The sequence below is a fragment of the Stigmatopora argus genome, chromosome 2 (assembly GCF_051989625.1).
Source record: "Stigmatopora argus isolate UIUO_Sarg chromosome 2, RoL_Sarg_1.0, whole genome shotgun sequence".
Lineage (NCBI taxonomy): Eukaryota > Metazoa > Chordata > Actinopteri > Syngnathiformes > Syngnathidae > Stigmatopora > Stigmatopora argus.
Genome location: NC_135388.1, coordinates 7,296,967 through 7,316,194, shown reverse-complemented (window position 1 = coordinate 7,316,194; position 19,228 = coordinate 7,296,967). Strand labels below are relative to the sequence as shown.

The following is a 19,228-nucleotide window of genomic DNA, read 5'->3' as shown; positions in this document are numbered from 1 at the left end:
GTAATTAGAGAAATGTAAGCGCAAGGTAGTATTCTGAATCAATATTTTTGCGTTTGGGCGTGTCTGGTTTTTTGTCTGCTTGTTCGTATTGGGCTTGTTTTTCCATTAGTACTGCATTGAATTGGATTGAATTGAATTGAATGCCTTCATTGTCATTATACAAGGAAGTAACATTGTGGGGAACAAAAATCTCTACTTGTTTTTCTATTTATGTTCGTCAATAAATACGTGTGTGGTCAAGGATTCAATACTTTCGGGGAACAAAAGCCTCCACACAATCACGTTTTGACAACTTGGTGCTGTACCGTGACCACTAATCATATCCCCGTGAGGATATCCCTAGGTATAAATAGAAAGTATTCTAACAGTGTGTGCGTCTGCATTGTGTGTGTGTGTTTGGACAGGATGGAAATGAGGAGACAGGCAACATTACACCAGAAACGTGCTAATTACTCTGCTGTAGTGACAAATGCTAATACACTAATGATATCACCAGAGACCCTCCAATGGCGTACAATGTGGGAAATGTGAGAGTGATTCTTTCATTCACTTTCTATAGCGCTCATCCTCTTAAGGGTGTGTGTTTGTGTGGGTATGTTAGACTCTCCACGGTTTGCCTTTTAGCTTTAGCCTATTTTTTTGTGATGTACGTCAATCTTGAGTTAGCGCACCAGTCAACTAATAGTGCACTGAAAGTTATCTGGATATGGGTTGTCTCCTTGTTCCCTGTGATTGGCTGCCCACAATTCAGAGTGTCCCCCGCCTCTGGTCCGAAGTCAGCTGGGATAGGCTCCAGCACCCCTGTGACCCTAGTGAGGATAAAGCGGTGAGATGAGATGATGTTTCCAACTAGAGATGTGCATTAGTGCTCACTTCACTTGAAAAACCTTTCCCACTTTTTTTAAATTTATTTTTTTACTAATCAAGGTTAAAACCATCCAGTCCGCCCTGCACCCCACAAAACAGGCCTATTAGCTCAGTGGACGGCAGTCTATTTATAAACTCTTGCTATAGGGAGCAACTGTAGGTGCATGGAATACTAAGCACTCCACCTCATATAAACCTGGCCATGATCTGTCCAATTGCAGCCAACTCTGGTCTCCCTCGTTGCATTTGCAGTTATCAAATGTACACTTCAATTGTCAGTAAAAATAAAAAGAGAAAGGGGAGTTGGGAACTCTTTCTTTATCGCCACTGTTTTATTTCCCCTATTACATCTGGAAAATGGACCGCTTTCTAATGACTAAAATGCTCGCTGGACATTGTCATCAAAAAGCCGGTGCTGTTTCTTTATCTTTTTAAACAGCAGACTAGTGAATACACACTGAAGCCATGAGATTGAGAGGAGATTTCATGAAATGGATTTCAATTAGATCCGCCAAAGATGTGCTTATCTTCCCATGGAGGGCATTGAGATCTACAACTGACAAAGTATATAACTAATGTTTCACTCATTTTCCATAGTGCTTATCCTCACAAGGGTCAAGAATCAAATGATAACCACTTGAAATAACCGGTAGCCTAATAAGCATAGTATACAAAATAAGTCTTTAACTGCTAAGTCTAATTATTTCCTATGGTGAAATGTGCTTGGACGGCGTTAAATTGAAATACTACATCAAGCGCATGTGGCACGGTGTTTTGTAGCTTATCAGACATTTTTATGTGAGTGTCTGCATGTCCCAGACAGCCAAGCACAATGACTTTCCACCGCCCTTGGATTTTTGGGGAACCTCAGGTCTCCATGGTAACAAGATTATTGCATCACTAGCCTCCAACTGCTGGCGTCAGGCTGGTGTTTGGACAAATTCTGCAGCCGCCACACGTAGACGCTGGTTCTGGTCCGCTACCGTGCATGCTAAAAACCTGACTCTTCGCTCTCATTAGATGTTCAGACCGTCCCTTGGCGCTTTCTTGTGGCCCGCTTTTCAATTCACCTCTGGGATGGGAGGTTTTAAAAGCTTTGGTACTTTTTAAATTGGGGTTAACGTTCCTTTGACAGCAGCTAGATGCACATGTGATGAATGCTCTACTATGCAGGTGTCTAACCAATGGCTGGGGACCCAGAGCCGGCCCTCCACGTCATTTTTTGTGGGCCACGAAAGCAAAACAAACTTGTCCATTTGAAATAACATTTGATTTTAAAAAATGAGCTTGAAATGAAGATTAAAAAGATTTTTTTTTAAAAGTTGAATATTTAAAAATATTTAACCCTTCTAGGGACAAAGCTCACTCTAGTGGACAGCTATTCAAGACCGTTAACGTTTTTATTCTTTCATATGATCTTTTTTAAATGATAAAAAACATTTATTAATGAATACAATGTGAATAAAAAAACTATTAATTAAATTAAAATGAATAAAAGCAGAAATACCCACTGATTACGGCACCTAGTAAAACTATAATATTTTTTTACGGTGTATGTGTGTGTTGTCATAGTATTTAACTCAGTGCATATCCATTGAAACTGGAAAAGACAGGCCTGTGATGGTTCATGTTAGACTGGGAGGCCAGAATAAATGCACGTTCATTCTGGCCTTCCAGTTAAATTATTGCCCCATAAGTGTTAAAAATATATATATTTATATGAAAGGGTTAATCTTTCCTCGTTTTTATCCCATTTTTAAATGTCAAGAAAATGACTAACAAAAATACACAATATAAAAGAGAACATTTGCTATTAAGGGGCTTGAAAAGACAATTTGGACAATTTGCTCGTGGATTAGTTGATTGGGCGTGGCAACCCTAGTCGGCAGACAAAGTGGCCCCCCGAAGGAACAAAACCTGAACGACGCGACAAAGATGCTCTGCAACAAGACCTCACCTATCCTGCACTTACATACGTACATTTAGTCTGTTCACATTTAACAGTGACTCAAATGGATCCCTCCCTCATCCATCCACTAGCTGCATAATTCACCCGGAGGGGCGTCTCCTCCCACAAAGCCTTGCGTACTTTCCTCTTCGCTAGAGGTCACACGATGACCTTGCTGCTTGGTTGAATCTCTCTCTGCTTTCTGAGTGCCTTCACTCAGCCAGCATTGAGCTTTCATCTGTATGCGTGCGTGCGTGTAACATTCTGGATGATGGTCAGAGCGCAAAAAAAGAGAGGATGGGGAGAAGACTGTGTGTGGATTGATGGCATGCGAGTAGATGCACTTGACTGGAATCTAACTGCATTAATCCAAGAGGTCTCTAGGGTTTTACAAAGATGTTTTAGCTTTCACAAAGGTCTCCGAAGGCCCTACCAAACTTTAGACCACATAAAAAATGGTAACTTTCAGCTGCAATGGTGCCGGAAGCTATAATGCTTGTTTTCGAACTTTGCGCGGATGAAAGTCTGGCTGGTCCTTTTCTTCTTTGGCCCGGTGAGCAAATTGTCTATGATTTGAAAAAAAACGAAATGTATACTTTTTACTTGACGTCAGCGCATCATTTGCGACGTTTCGTCGAAAGATGTTTGGTCCCCGGACGTTTGGTCGCCGGACGTTTGGTCCCCGGACGTTTGGTCGACCGGACGTTTGGTCGACCGGACGTTTGGTAGAACGAACATTTGGTAGAACAGACGTTTGGTTGAAAAGACGTTTGGTCGCCGGGTTTGCTCGCTGTCAAATTATGACAGAGAGTTTACTGTTGATATTTTGATATTAGATGTTTAGATATTAAACTCTCTCTCTCTCATGATTATAATTTTGAGAGCTGGTTTCAACAGTAACAACCCGGCAACCAAACGTCCGTTCTACCAAACGTGCGCTCTACCAAACGTCCGGTCAACCAAACGTCCGGTCGACCAAACGTCCGGGGACCAAACGTCCGGTCGACCAAACGTCCGGGGACCAAACGTCCGGTCGACCAAACGTCCGGGGACCAAACGTCCGGGGACCAAACGTCCGGGGACCAAACGTCTTTCGACCAAACGTCCAAGTACCCATTTGCGTAGTACAGTAATACCTCATTCAACTATTTATTTCAACTAGCGTTTTTCCAGATCTGATTTTAATTACTCTGGTACTGACGATTTCAGTTTAACGAGAAATCTTACGACTAGAGTCGTCGACTAATGTTTTTGTCTGAACGCTGTGTTTGTGAAGTGTGACCTAGAAAACACGACGCATAATGATGAATTTCCGTGGCAGAGCAGAGAACTGACAAAGGGGGGAGTGTGTTTAAGCATTTGTGCAAAGTCAGATGAGATTCCAAAGCCACTGACTAATTAATGAGCTGACTCATTTATATACGGTACGTTACTGGGAAGTGCACCACAAGGGCGCGGGAGCTAGTCGCTTTGAGAACGACATCGGCTACCAGCACTTTTTCAGACATGTTTGTTCCATAGGGAAACCCTAATTGGACTAAAATGTATCGCCAGCATTTCTTGCCCAACTTTTGACAATTAAATCACTTTATAGAAAGAAAAAAACAATGATCAGTTAGTGAGCCGTCGAGGATTCGCCTAGATTCCAGGTTGTTTATTCTTTGCCCTTTCAAAGATAGTCTGTCAAAAAAATATTGTCTTCCTCACAGACGAAGAGAATGTTTCTGTTCAACATTTCTTTCAAAACCTTACAAACACCGTACGAGTCGTACGGTGTTTGTAAGGGTTTTTTGGGGTTTGTAAGGGGAATCAATAATCATTTATAAGGGCAGTTATCCGCAGAGGTTGACAGGTATGCAGATGTGTGACTTTCTTAACACAAATACCTTTCCAGTGGAAACTTTCAGTAAGCAATAAATACTCTAGCAAAATAAATAGTGATAGCTAAGCTGTATTGAATCTGGCCAGGATACAAAGTGTCTTTATAGACCATCAAATGGACATATATTTTCAAACACTTACCTGCAATGCAGTTCAGGAAAGTAAGGAACTTGAAGAATGACAAGACAACCTCCTACGATCTACCTTTTTCAAGGAGCCAACTTTTGGGGAGGTCACTTGGCACACAGATCAGAGGGAGGGCAGCTGAGATGCGTCTCGTTACCACCAAAAGAGGGCTGAAATAAAGCATAGAGCGGAAAGTCTCTTTAACTGTTCAACATCAAAGCAACAATTTAACAAGCAGCTGTGACAGGTCGTTCATGTTAGCCTAGACCAGTGGTTCTTAACCTTGTTGGACTACTGAACCCCACCAGGTTCATATGCGCCTTCACCAAACCCTACTAAAATAAAATGATTGTTTTTCAAATTCAAGATATATATAAATTCCTCGCAGCACTGATTGGCCAAGTAATGTCACGTGATCATCTGCAGCCAGTGACAGTCAAGTGGGGCATGTTATCGTGAATAGACATGATGAGTCAATGTGTCTTTGTTTTGTCTTTGGGGAGACGTCAAAGCGAGGTTATGAGGAATAGGACCCGATCGCGGGGAAGCAGGCGAGGACGAAGAAAGTAGTGCTCATAACAAAACTTGAATAACTTAGGCAGGATCTTAGAAAGTAAGAAAGACTTTGGACTCAAATCACAAAACCAAACCGGACTAGGGAAAACATAGGGAATCGAGGAACGAGACACATGGCAAGGGAAATAAGGTGGACGATCCGACCAATGAGTGGGGTTTAATTAGACAAAACAGGAACTAATTTTTCTTGCGCGAGCCCAACGGCAAGACAGGAGTGACAAACAAGAGTAGGTAAACGGACATCAGAACACAGGGAGAGAGCAACGGAAAAACAACAAGCTAGTCCTAACAGTCTTGACCTCCGTGGCAGAGGCTCCACTGAAACCTTGAGACCGACTCACCGAACTCCTAGGGTTCGATCGAACCCAGGTTAAGAAACACTGGCCTAGACCGTCAGCACCTCATTAGGAGATCCTGATGAGAGCCTAATGGTTGTTAAAATAAAAAAAAGTGTGAGTATTGCTGTGGGCAAGTTGCGACAGATTGTTCAGGCGGTTTACAAATAGTACCTTGGCGATCGTAATGAGCACCCCTGTTCTAGAGGCTGTCTGTGGCCTTTGAAACTGGGGCCTAACTTGCATGGGGCATGTCAAGAGCTAAAGCTAACCTCTTTCGTTCCCCCACCTCCACCACGATTTGCTTTATAGCCAGCAGAGAATTCGTAATTGGTGGGGATGCAGGTGTTTCACTTGCATGGTACTATACTCGCCCCGGGGCCGAATGGGATTTGTTCCACCACTGGTCACCGGGCGCTGTCTTTAAAGGCGCAGACGGATACACTTGCACAAACCGGATTAATGACATTTTACAGAGAGTGACCTGAGAGTGACAGCATGGTGCCAGAAGTAAAATTGAGAAATTGGCTTTCCTAACTTTGATCTCAAAGAGGCAAAAATATCATCTTTTGCCAAATTGTCGACATGCTTTAGTGCACTCACTGAAGTCTTGATAGCCTTGAGTCAGCTGAAACTGTCGAGTAACAGGCAGAATCTCTCCACCGGCGAGTGTGCTGCGTGAGACGCGTGTAGTGTGACAGGAATAAAAAGGACTCGTGGCCGCGGTCTCAGGGGCTCGGTGAATCTCTGCAACTAATTGTCTCTGCCGTGGTGGTTTAATGTTGCAGCAAAGTTATAAATGTCGCCGGCTGCTGTCTGCCTTCTGGCGCTACTGGACAAGACGGCCCTCTTTCACCTGTGAAGATTAAAATTGCATTTCATGTTTTTATAATGACACTTGGAGATTCCAAGATAAGTAATCAGACTCACAGAAACCATCCAAGCGGGGGTGTTACGCTTGGCACGCGACAGCTGATTATCACGTCTTTGCTGGGTTGAATTATGCTTTTTTTTGCAAACTCTCATGCTAGCAGTAACTTTTTAGATCACCTGGATGGAGGGAGGGCTCAAAATCTGACTCACTTTGTTTATCTTCTCCATACGATATGATAAAAGCTGCTTCGCAATTTCAATCAAAATGAAAGAAAAACACTGCTGATCCGTGAAAAGCATAAAATATCCCTAGAGTGGAAGATATTTGACGATTATTCACATTTATTCCCATGCAAGGACAATGTATGAATGGTTAAATAAGACTTTATAGACCAGATAACACAATTTTGCCGGGAAGATGTGATTTTGTCTGAGTATAAATCGAGGAGTGTTTCACTAATAGGATCCTGCAGGCTGAATATATTGACATGACGAAACGAGACTTTCATGAACCTGTGCGAGTCTGTTTTTGCTAAGGCTAGTTGTTACTAGCGATATACGAGCCTCAATTAATGTCAGTCACAAAACTAGACGTATGAAGATTTTGCAAACAGAAATAATGCTTAAACTGTAAATGTTCTAAACCGTTCACTATAATGAGATCTGTTTTGAGTATTTGTGCCTCAAACAATTCAAATTGAATCCTTGTTTACATCAGATTATGCTACAAACATACATTGTCAGCCCTTTTATATACTGGGATTGCTTTTAAAAGTAGAAAAAAATAGTTGGAAAACATCATCTCCCATTTCTAGAAATAGGAAAGCCAAACAATTGACGTGGTTACAAAGCTGAAACACGTACTGCTTGCAAAAACATATGTTTTGTTACTTTCTGTATTATTAGTTGCCTTTGGGCCCGTCAATTCTTTGTCAGCACGCGCGAAAATCACTATTAAACGACAGTGTTTTGTCGCGTGTGTGTATGCCCCCAAAAGCCTGAGAGCATAGTTAATCACTACTACTGTGATGTGAGGTGAATACAAAAGCATGTGCCTGCAGGATGGCGAGGTAAAACAACAAGAAAAACAGTAGAACACGGAACGAAGAATACATCGCATATATTATTTGTACATTCAGTCATTCATTCTTTCCTACCGTGAACCCTGGCAAGGTTTTTTGGAACCTATCCCGGCTGACAACAGGTGAAAGGCCGACTACACCCCAGACTGGTCGCCAGTAGGGCACACCGAGAGACAGACGACCAATCGCACGCCCACTCATACCACCACCAAGGGACAAATTTTATTGATTATATTTTTCCTTCAATTGAACTGTTTCTTAAATGTGTTTATTTAGTATTTACCTATCTAAATCCTACTTAAAAACAACAACAATGCATAACTTCTGTTTGCAAATGCATTTTTTTCCTAAAATTATATCAAACAATCAAATGCAATCTATCTAATGATTATGAATGACACAGTTGTCAAACTTGACCAGAGAAATTAATTTTAGTTTAGTTTTTTTAAGCATGTGGTCAATAAATGTCTTTAAAATAACTACAATGTTAATTAGAACCAACTGGTCCCCATTCACTGAATGAATAAATATAACACGAAAGTTTTTACAGCTATAGGAGCTCTTAAATGTGAAACCACAATTATAATTTGACAAATGAGACATTTTTTGGGGCTTCTAATTATGACTTCAGCTCAGTGTTCTTTTGTCCTTAACACATTAGGACAAAAAAATGCGACAGCTTTTCTCCCTTCCATTCACCCGTCCACTTATGCAGTCACATTTTCCTCAAAGAAAAAGCAGACTGATAATGAAATATCTTTTTCTCTAGCCGGAAAACATAGAGAGATTTCATCCTCGGCTGTGTGCATACGCAATGGCGCTGCTTGATGAAATAAGATAATGTCAAAGCTTGCGCCGGGAATCGCTGAGCGCAGCATTTTAAATGCGAAACTTCACACTGCCCTTTGGAAGGTACTCCCAATTCGGACCGCCATCGCTGGGCGCGATCAGCAATGCGTTTGACCCGGGCAACAGTTGGCACTTTTCACTGCGTAAAGCCATGTTAGTGAGGTTTCCAGAGGTTGCTCTAATCCTGCCAGAAGTCAAGGCCCTACTAGGAAAATATGGTACACGGTCGATTGGTCGCCGGTCTTTTGGTCGCCGATCTTTTGGTCGCCAGTCTTTTGGTCGCCCGGAAGGTAAGTGATAATTACCATTTAAATCGTTGCTCAAATTCCCTAAATACAAACTGCGAATTACTATTTAGTCATACCTAATGCCCTAGTAATTATTAGGCTAAAGAAAAGCTCCAAATTTCCCGGACTTTTCTTGTTTTTTGTTGGAGAACTTGTTAAGACCCTGACGGACATAGCTTCTTAAAGGGACAACATATGTATATACAAACTCTTCTACACTCACACGTCGGCTCAGTGAAACTGCTCATGGCCATTGTTGGCTTTTATTAATGCGTAGACTGTGTTGTTTTACCTTGTTTGGTCGCCGGTGTTTTGGTCGTCGGTCTTTTGGTCGCCGATCTTTTGGTCGCCCGTTGTCGCGGTCGGGGCGACCAAAAGACCGCGACCAAAAGACCGGTGACCAAAAGACGGCGACCAAAAGACCGGCGACCAATCGACCGCACACGGGAAAATATGTCCATGACATACAAGGTTGAGTCTGGCATGTCATTTGACTATGTGCTGTGTATTCTTTAAAACTCTTGTTTGAAAAAAATCATCTTTATCTCTTGACTCAATGACAGTCATTGACGGTGCTAGATGTCCAATCCATTTTGCTAGGCCTGGCAACCTCCCAGTAAAAATGGATTGGACACACCTCAATGGATGCTTTCATGAATTAGATGTCCGTCGTTGTTAATGGCAGCCAATGCTTTGATATATTACTCCATATCTCATGATGGAGCCGCGTTCCAGATTTTTGCCATCAGATTTAATTAAGAGGATCCTGATTTGTTAATGAGGTCCCTGACTCCTTTTCCCTGTGCAAGGATAATTATTCATTAAGTCATTTATATTCCGACCTGAAAATAACATCACTGCATTTCACTGTATTAAAAGAAATCCGCATGAATCCACAAAGACGATATCTCTAACCAAACAGTATGATAGTATAATGTCAAATTGTTCCACGTCAAAAAGACGACGGTCATTCAAACCACAATATGATAAAAAATGTAAAAAAAAAAAAAAAGAAAGAAAACCAAGTTAAGCTACTCACTCTTTTGGAGAAACCTAATCAATGTGGCATTTCATACTGACGCAGCTCATTAAATTTGATTAGTGTAGCGTGGAAAAAGTCATTTAATTCTGCAGTTTGGTTAAAAGAGTAGAAATGTTTGGATTCACTGCAGCTTCAAAATGTTGACCGATATACCGTATCATAAAGTGAATTAAACTTAAAGTTCGGCATCTTCATTCATGGATATGTTCTATCAAAGAATCAATTAAATATCATTTTTTACGCCCAGCAAAAAAGGCTTAATTGGTATTTTTGTTCGGGCATTAGTTTATTATTCAGGATGAGTAAATACTATTCATAAATTGTGGGTTTTAGTATTTTTTGGGGTGATTTTGAAAAAAATACTTGATTGGTGGAATGTAAAATGCATACTATATAGTAATCAGATATTGTAGTACATGTGTATTATGCAACCATGACGCTTTAAACTTCAGGTTTGTTTGTAAAATCCATAAAAAGACATTTAGTTGCAGTCCAAAACTTACTATTGAGCCGCCTCCAATGTACTTTTGGCATTGAGAAATGGGATTTCCAATGGGCTCTTGCTGTGCGCATTTCCTAAAAAGAGCGGAAAAATGACTGTGACGTTATAAATACAAAAAAGAACAAATATCTTTTTTTTTAAATAAATAGTTGGCAGGAAGCAATTGAAAAGCTGGCATTTTATTGTCAGCCAAGTAAAAAAGGGGAAGTCAAGGCACATCAAGGGAATTAACTGCATCAACAAAAGAGAAATAACTAAGAAAAGTGTGGAAAGAACTTGATTGTTTATATGTATTAATTAAATAATTAAAAGACGTCAAGGAGCTCCAAGTGTGAGTGTCTGACCCTTTTTACGGAATGCATAAGAAACGAAGTTTCTTTCCATTTTTCTTTGTGATTTCTATTCTGATGCTCCAAAAATGACAGCATCACTTATTGATGTGGCGTTTCCCAAGCTGTTATTGAACCCCCCTCAATAATTCATTTGGGACAAGGCCTGACAGGGCCATGAGAGCGTCCGTCAGCCTATGTGCAAAAATCAACAAAAAAAAGCATTTGGCCCGCTTTTAGTTTATTTTCAACTCTTGGTTTATGACATCTATTTATGGCTGTAATAAAAGCACAACGGAAGTACCTAATGGGCCTATATTTTTTTCATTCCATTTTTCTCCCTTTCAAATTTCTCACAAACCTGGGGTGGATATACATATGTACATCAATGTACTTTTTTGTGTTTACATTCTTTTCTAAAATGGTCCTAGCTATTTAACCACTAATAAGAAAAGTTATTATGTTAGGAAACATTTTCTTTCATTTTTTTCAAAATCAGTATGCTTGCATGAATAATAATCCAATTAAAATTAATAGAAACATAATAAACGAGCATCCTTTAAAGCACATGTGTCAAAGTGGCGGCCCGGGGGCCAAATCTGGCCCGCCGCATCATTTTGTGTGGCCCGGGAAAGTAAATCATGAGTGCCGACTTTCTGTTTTAGGATCAAATTAAAATGAAGAGTATATAGAAGTATATTAAATTTCCTGATTTTCCCCCTTTTAAATCAATAATAGTAATTTTTTAATCCATTTTTCTGTGTTTTTAGTTCAAAAATCATTTTGTAAAATCTAAAAATATATAAAAAAAAGCCAAAATAAAATGTTTTAGATCTATAAAAAACTGAATATTCAGGTCTTTTAATCCAGTTCTTTTAATCCATTTATTAAAAACAAATCTAAATATTATATCTAAAATGGTCCGGCCCACATGTAATCGAGTTGACGTTAATGCGGCCCGCGAAACAACCCGAGTCTGCCACCCTTGCTTTAAAGGGTTAAGGAAAGCCAATATCTGTAGCGTTGTGATTTGAATCCTCCCACCTGAATTGTAGGCTATAAACACTCATTAAATCTGAACTGTTCAGATCAAATAATGCACACACACACACATACACACATACACACACACACATACACCCACACATACACACACATACACACACACATACACACACACATACACACATACATACACACACATACACACACATACACACACACACACATACACCCACACACACATACACCCACACATACACACACCCACACATACACACACACATACACACACATACACACACATTCACACATACACACACATTCACACATACACACACATACACACACATACACACACATACGTACACATACGTACACATACACACACATACACATACACACACACACATACATATACACACATACACACATACACACACATACATACACACACATTCACACATACATACACACACATACACACACATACATTCACACATACATACACACACACACATTCACACATACACACACAGGAAGTAATAGTAGCACTCGAGAAGAAGGCACAGTAGATGAACTGAGAAAGAATGTGTTAGTGTCAAGTGTAAACAGCAGATGGGGAAGGAGATGAATGCAGCGGAAATGCAGTTTTGTCGCCAGCAAGAAAGATTATGACAGTGTGTGTGTGTGTGTGCGCGAGCTGCTCTATTTTCGCTGCTAGCCAAGTCAGCAGGTCTGTCCTCTTGAATAAGAATGTCGTGACAATGACAAAAGGATACGCTGACGGAGTGGGCCACGTCCTTCGTTGGGGTTGGCATCCGCTTGACGAGGCCGCGCCTCGATAAAAGAGACCGTGTTGTGGAATGCCAAGGAATATAGTAGTATATAGTGGAAATGTCCGAGATAAAGGCTTCATAAACTTGTTAGGTCAAATAGAGCAAAATGGTTGTTTTGAAATTCCCACATGCAAACTAGTTGGCATGTTAATAGTCCCTCTGCATTTTGCACTCCCGGCACAAAAAATGAGTGCAAGGATGTGATTCCAGAGCATGATTTTCACTCTTCCTGCCACTTCCTCCTCATTTATCTGCACCTTGACTGTGTTTCTTTTTCTTTTTTGGAACAGAGGAGCCATCACAGACGGCGGCTGCTTAAACATAAATATTTGAACGCTCATATTCCTCCCTGGAGGGTTGTGAAATATTTAAACACTGTCTGGTGGCCAGTTTTTCCCTTAAAAGGCATGAAATATTAGACAGAATTAAAAACAAAATGTATTACCTGGCAATGTGTCAACCCAACTTGTTGACAACACTAGTCATTCGCTGCCAGCCTCTCCCAATCCAGTCCCTAGCCAGGCCTGTGTGGGTTTTCTCCGGATACTCCAATTTCCTCCAACATCCCAAAACATGCTTGGGAGGCTGGTTGAAGATACAATAACAGAATGGTTATAATTCCAAATTCCTGTCATATTGAATAATGCTTTAAAAAATACAGTAATCCCTCAATTTTCGCGAATTCACTACTTTGCGATTTTTTCCGCTATTATTATTTTTTCTTAAATTTTCATAAAAGTTCATAAAAATGTGAAAATCCACGCTGAAACTTGTAAACAGAAGCCATTCTTACTACTAGGACTAAGCACTGAAATTTTTTTTAGAATAGGGGTGACCCTACTTTGTGATTTTTTGATTGGCCGCGAGGCCAGGTCTGGTCTACATTAACTGTGATATTTGAGGGATTACTGTAGTAATAATAATCCTAATCAAGACCTGGCATCCATATAAGTAAACATTACTTTTTATCACGTAGGTGACACTATACAAATGTTAACATTGTGCCGTAATTGACCCAAAATGTGAATTACATAGATTTGGGGACCATGTAATTCAGAGAAAGTATTTCAAAATTGGTTTATTTATTAGTTTTTCAGTCCATTTTCAACATATCCCTTTAATATTAATGAACAAATATTGACACGCTCTGCTATTGTGTGTTTCTCTCGCAGCGGGATGCCAAGGGTCAATATCTTTTTGACCTCATCTGCCACCACCTCAACCTGCTGGAGAAAGACTACTTTGGCATCCGATATGTGGATCCAGACAAACAACGGGTGAATATTACAAATCACAATATCTTATTTCGGGCCAACCGCTTGAATTGAACGCCAATGGAATATTAGATGAGCTTCGCTGTGTCAGGAAGTCATTGAAGGAGTCGTGCGTAACAAGTCAGGAGAGGTCAACTCCTCGCAAATTCTAAATTTGACTCAGGTTCTATGGTTCTGACACAGGGATTCCTTTCAATGAGGTGTGGGGCTTTGCAATAGTGACTCCAATGTGCTATTCTTGATTTTCATTCTGCGTCAGCAAGTTTTGTTTGCTGAGTAATCAGGTGGCAGAATGAAGGAGAGCAACCTAATAGTCTTCTTTTGACTTTCCTTTTTACCTTGCAGCACTGGTTGGAGTTTTCAAAATCCATTGCCAAACAAATGAAATGTAAGTATGGCAGTTATTCGCAAATTATGAAGCCACGCAGGAGGACCATAATATTAAAATCTTACAAAAAATTAACACTCATTTTCCTTTGTTTTGTACAGTACTAATACAGTTAGGGGGGAAAATAAAGAGATATTTGTAATTTGAGGATTAAAAAAAAAAATACTATCGCCACCAAACTCACATGTTGACTTTCAAGTAGCGTATTTTTCTGACTACAAGAATGCACAATGAGAAGCAAAATTAATGTGTATATTTAAGACACACTGGAGTAAAAGTTTCATTTTTGGAGGGCAGTTTTTTGGATACCTCCGAAACCAAGAAATCGAGAATAACAGACAAAAAAAATTCTTAATAACTGTAACTTAAAAAAAAAAAAACATAGCAAGCTATTGGGAGTCAAAGTGAAAAAAAATAAAACACATAAGTCACAGGCCCAGTCAAACTACAAAAGAAGTGTAATTTATAGTCCGGAAAATGCGGTAATACTAATCCTAATTGGAATGGCAGCTAAATTGACCAAAACAATAACAATGTGACAATTCTAATGCCTGTCGTTATGTTTCTCCCCAGCTCAGCCTCCTTTCACCATGTGCTTGCGTGTCAAGTTCTACCCGCCCGACCCTGCCGCCCTCCGGGAGGAAATCACCAGGTAGGACGTGACGAGATGATGTGTCTTCTTCGCATGCCAGCCATGCCTTTTCTCACATGAATGCACATTGGGACCAGAGCAATGTGACATTCCTTCGGCTGCCTGGCTTCATCTCACATTGATGCTTTGCTCAAATTCACTTAAAAAAAAGTCTCTTCTTCTTGTCATGTCTTGTGAGTGGGGGTGACGGGGGCCCAACGGCTTGTTTTTGCCATGTTTTTCTGCTGCAAGTACTTTCTATTAAAACTATGAATGTGCCCCACACTGGGCTGTTTCATTGGCGGCACATTTTGATTAAGCTAACGGTCCCCTATGTGACTATAAAAGGGATAGTCCCTCTAAGACTAAGATTTTATTTATGAAATGATCCCAGTACACTAAGCGTTTTATATTTTATATGTAAATGATGGTGGCAAATCAAACGTAGTTAGTGTATGTACGGCAAAATGGTCACGTTAGTTTAAAAAGTGTGAATGTAAATGAGTTAAATACACCAGTACAACTTTTTTTTCCCCCTACCAATTCAAAGTATGAGTTCAATAGTTGAATACTTGTTCTAATTTCAATTCATTTCAAGTAGAGCTGGGCATTTCAGAAATAGACTTTTACAGCAATATAGGCCATTTCAAAAAATAATTTGAGGAAAAATACGTTAATAACAATTTTATGTGTAAATAATGATTTTTTTTCAACCCATCTTACTGAAATGTAGCGTAGACTAACACAAGGATTTTTAGTTGCATGTTGTTTTAGTCCATTTTGGATATATTTAGATTTTTTTAAATAAATAGATTAAAATCCCTGAATATTCAGTTTTTTATAGATCTAAAACAATGTTTATTTGAGCTTTTTTATATATATATTTTTAGATTTTACAAAAAGATTTTTGAACTAAAAACACAGAAAAATGGATAAAAAAATTCCAATTATTAATTTAAAAGGGGGAAAATCAGGAAATGTAATATACATCTATACTCTTCATTTTAATTGGATCCTAAAACAGAAAGTCGGCACTCATGATTTACTTTCCCGGGCCGCACAAAATGATGCGGCAGGCCAGATTTAGCCCCCGGGCCGCCACTTTGACACCTGTGGTCTAGACACTAGAGGACAATATGAGCGTCCATTCAGTAGATAAGAGACGAAAATAGTCTGATTGAAAAACATCTATAAAACACGTAATCTGTTTTTTTTTATGTCTGATTATTCTAAAACCTTCTCCAAAGAGTGGCATCTGTTGTAACTTCTTAAATGCGCGACGAGCTCCATATTTTCAGAGCAAACGAAAGGGCCAGGTGTCGCAATAATTGTGGGGGTGGTCTCTTTGCCCAAAGCCATTCCTCTGTTTTCCACCGCCGCCTTGTGTGTGTGGCCTACCTGACAATTTAACAAATGACAAAGGCCCCCTCAGAGTTCCCGTGCCAACCCTCTCTAAATCAACTCACAAATAAATCTCACGCACACAATACTCACAGCTGGCGTCTGCCTCGAAGGAGCCAAAGAGGGGGAGCAGCTTTCCCGCTTGAATTGACTTCACTGACACCAATAAACGCCTGCAAAAATAATTAAAGGGAAGTAGCACTCGCTCAGGTAAAAAGGTTTAATCAATGCACTTTTTTATGACTCCTGCGCTCAGAGACTTGGTTTAATAAACCTTCTCCCATTGGACATATGCATGAAGCTCCACTCATATCATTTGCATTAAAGTCTAGTTCATTGCCGCGTTGAAATATAACAACAAAACTGTTGAATGCTTGGCCTTCACCAAATTGTGCAATGTTGGGGATATTGTATTCCAATTTGGAGGTTCCACCGTGACTGGTCACAAGGAGCTCCACTGCAGTCAATCGATAACGGGGAGGAAGTGTATGCATGCTAAATAACTCAAAGCTGTCTTTTTCCACACTGCAGATATCTGGTGTTCCTGCAGGTGAAGCGAGACCTCTACCACGGCCGCCTGCTGTGCAAAACGTCAGACGCCGCTCTTCTGGCTGCCTATATTTTACAAGGTAACAAATATCAAAGAGACTGTGAGCCAATGAGAAAACCCAGCCAACACGGTCAAAGTAAAAGATGAAGGACTTGTCATTTGTGGGCTTTTTTTTCAGCTGAAATCGGCGACTACGACCCTGGGAAACATCCCGAAGGCTACAGCTCCAAGTTCCAGTTCTTCCCCAAACACTCGGAAAAGTTGGAGCGGCGGATCGCTGACATCCACAAGACGGAGCTGATGTAAGTCCACTCTAATATTCTCGTGCCCATCTTTCATAGACGCAGCGTGATACACAAAGTAGGTTAAAGAAGCAGCCGTGCCCTTTATGTTAAGTCCGACCTCGTCGTCACGCCGCAATTCCGTGTGTCAAACTTTATTGATGATGCGTCGGGATACAGACAACAATGTGCTCTTTAAACTGCACACACAACAATTGCACGGCAAGAAGGCCTTAAAGCACATGTGTCAAAGTGGCGGCCCGGGGGCCAAATCTGGCCTACCGCATCATTTTGTGTGGCCCAAGAAAGTAAATCATAAGTGCCGACTTTCTGTTTTAGGATCAAATTAAAATGACGAGTATAGATGTATATTAAATTTCCTGATTTTCCACCTTTTAGATAAATAATTGTAATTTCTTAATCAATTTTTTCTCTGTTTTTAGTTCAAAAATCATTTTGTAAAATCTAAAAATATATATAAAAAAGCTAAAATAAACATTGTTTTTGGATCTTTAAAAAACTGAATATTCAGGGCTTTTAATACAGTTCTTTTAATCCATTTATATAAAAAAATATTTAAATATTATATCTAAAATGGTCCGGCTCACATGAAATCGAGTTGACGTTAACGCGGCCCGCGAACCAACCCGTGTCTGACACCCCAGCCTTAAAGGATTACAACATAAGTCAATTTCAGTGTTATTTCATCAATAGCCATAAATGAATAGGAATAAACTCGTTTTATAAGCCTGGTGGGCTGACAGGCTTTTCTTTCCCCACCAGGCTAAAACAGTGCTACAAAAGTATTTAAAAGTTTAACTGTGTCTGGTGAGACAGCATTTGCTTTTTTCCCCCCAAAACCATGGTAGTCTTCTCTACCAGCAGGCTTTGCAAGTTTCCAAGTGAAACATTGTGAAAGTGTATGGGACCTCCGCCTATGGAAAGCTAGTGCCTATCTAGATTCTTTGGCTGTTTTTACAGAGGCCAAAGCCCTGAAACGTCAGAGCTGAACTTCCTCCAGAAGGCTCAGATGTTGGAAACGTATGGAGTGGACCCGCATCCGTGCAAGGTGTAGCTCAATCTATCCAATATGGAACGACAATGTAACATAACAATCCGCACTTGTACTTATTTTGTGCAGATTTATAACAAATTGGACATGTACAGATGTGCCGACTCATTCTGATTTCTTATTTTCCCTTTCAGGATGTGTCTGGTAATCCAGCTTTCCTGGCCTTCACTCCATTTGGATTCACTGTGCTACAAGGAAACAGGAGGATTCATATCCTCACTTGGTGAGCACCACCATTTTAGAGCTAAGCAAACTCTAAAAACATAGTTACAGCTTTAATTTAATGTGTCCCATTCAAAAGGGATGAGGTGACCAAGTTCAAGTTTGAAGCCAAGACATTCCATATTTATGCAAATCAGACTGAGGTACTGTGCATACGATGCAAATTTTTCATTGTTAAACCACATTCCGCAAGTTTTTGTCAGATGTCAGTAAAAAAACCAAATAAAACAAAGTTGCTTTTTAGACAAATTACAGTCTTCCCTCGATTATCGCGACTTTACTTATCGCGAATTCACTTCTTTTTCGATTTTTTCTGCTATTAATTATAAAAAAATATGTATACTTTTTTTTAATTCAAAAAAATGTGAAAATCCACGTTGAAACTCGTAATCGTTGCTATCCGCTTGCTACTAGGACTCAGCACTGAAGAAGGAAAAAAAAGCTTTTTCGATTATGGCCATGTCTGGGCTTTATTAACCGCGATATTCGAGGGATTACTGTAATCACAAATTGGCAACCAAGTGCATTGTTTGACTGAAGTAGTCAAAACAAAGTGTACTGTTATTTTTTTTTAGGATCAGAAGATTATACTGACCTACTTTGCACCCACACCTGAGGCCTGTAAGCATCTTTGGAAGTGCGGTGTGGAGAATCAAGCCTTTTACAAGTGAGTCGCGGGACCTAAACAAAAAAAAACTGGGAAAGAAAGGGATGTCCCATAAGTCACTGACTGTGACAGTCAAATGTTTGTGTAAGCAGTTTGTGAGAGCATCATTTTTGAGCGTGTAAGTGCAAAATTTGAAGAATTGTCTCATGTCTGCCCGACTGAAACGTCAAATGGATGATTTACTTTGTGAATTAAATGTGACATAAT

General features: G+C 40.0%; 1 protein-coding gene and 1 long non-coding RNA gene across 2 annotated transcripts in view; one reads left to right on the top strand and one right to left on the bottom strand.

Moving 5' to 3' along the window:
* LOC144091000 (FERM domain-containing protein 5-like) overlaps positions 1–19,228 on the top strand; it is a 28,491-nt gene that overhangs the window by 5,394 nt on the left and 3,869 nt on the right. The window contains exons 2-10 of the mRNA XM_077622963.1: positions 13,708–13,812; positions 14,155–14,197; positions 14,771–14,849; positions 16,761–16,858; positions 16,958–17,081; positions 18,042–18,129; positions 18,267–18,355; positions 18,434–18,497; positions 18,930–19,021. Coding sequence (XP_077479089.1) covers positions 13,708–13,812; positions 14,155–14,197; positions 14,771–14,849; positions 16,761–16,858; positions 16,958–17,081; positions 18,042–18,129; positions 18,267–18,355; positions 18,434–18,497; positions 18,930–19,021 — 782 coding nt within the window. The remainder of the gene's footprint in view (positions 1–13,707; positions 13,813–14,154; positions 14,198–14,770; positions 14,850–16,760; positions 16,859–16,957; positions 17,082–18,041; positions 18,130–18,266; positions 18,356–18,433; positions 18,498–18,929; positions 19,022–19,228) is intronic.
* LOC144091005 (uncharacterized) lies at positions 6,369–19,053 on the bottom strand. The gene is made up of 5 exons (XR_013305573.1): positions 18,950–19,053; positions 16,323–16,402; positions 12,981–13,120; positions 10,370–10,442; positions 6,369–6,589 (listed from the first exon to the last, which is right to left on the bottom strand). It is a non-coding gene; the product is annotated as an uncharacterized LOC144091005 (long non-coding RNA).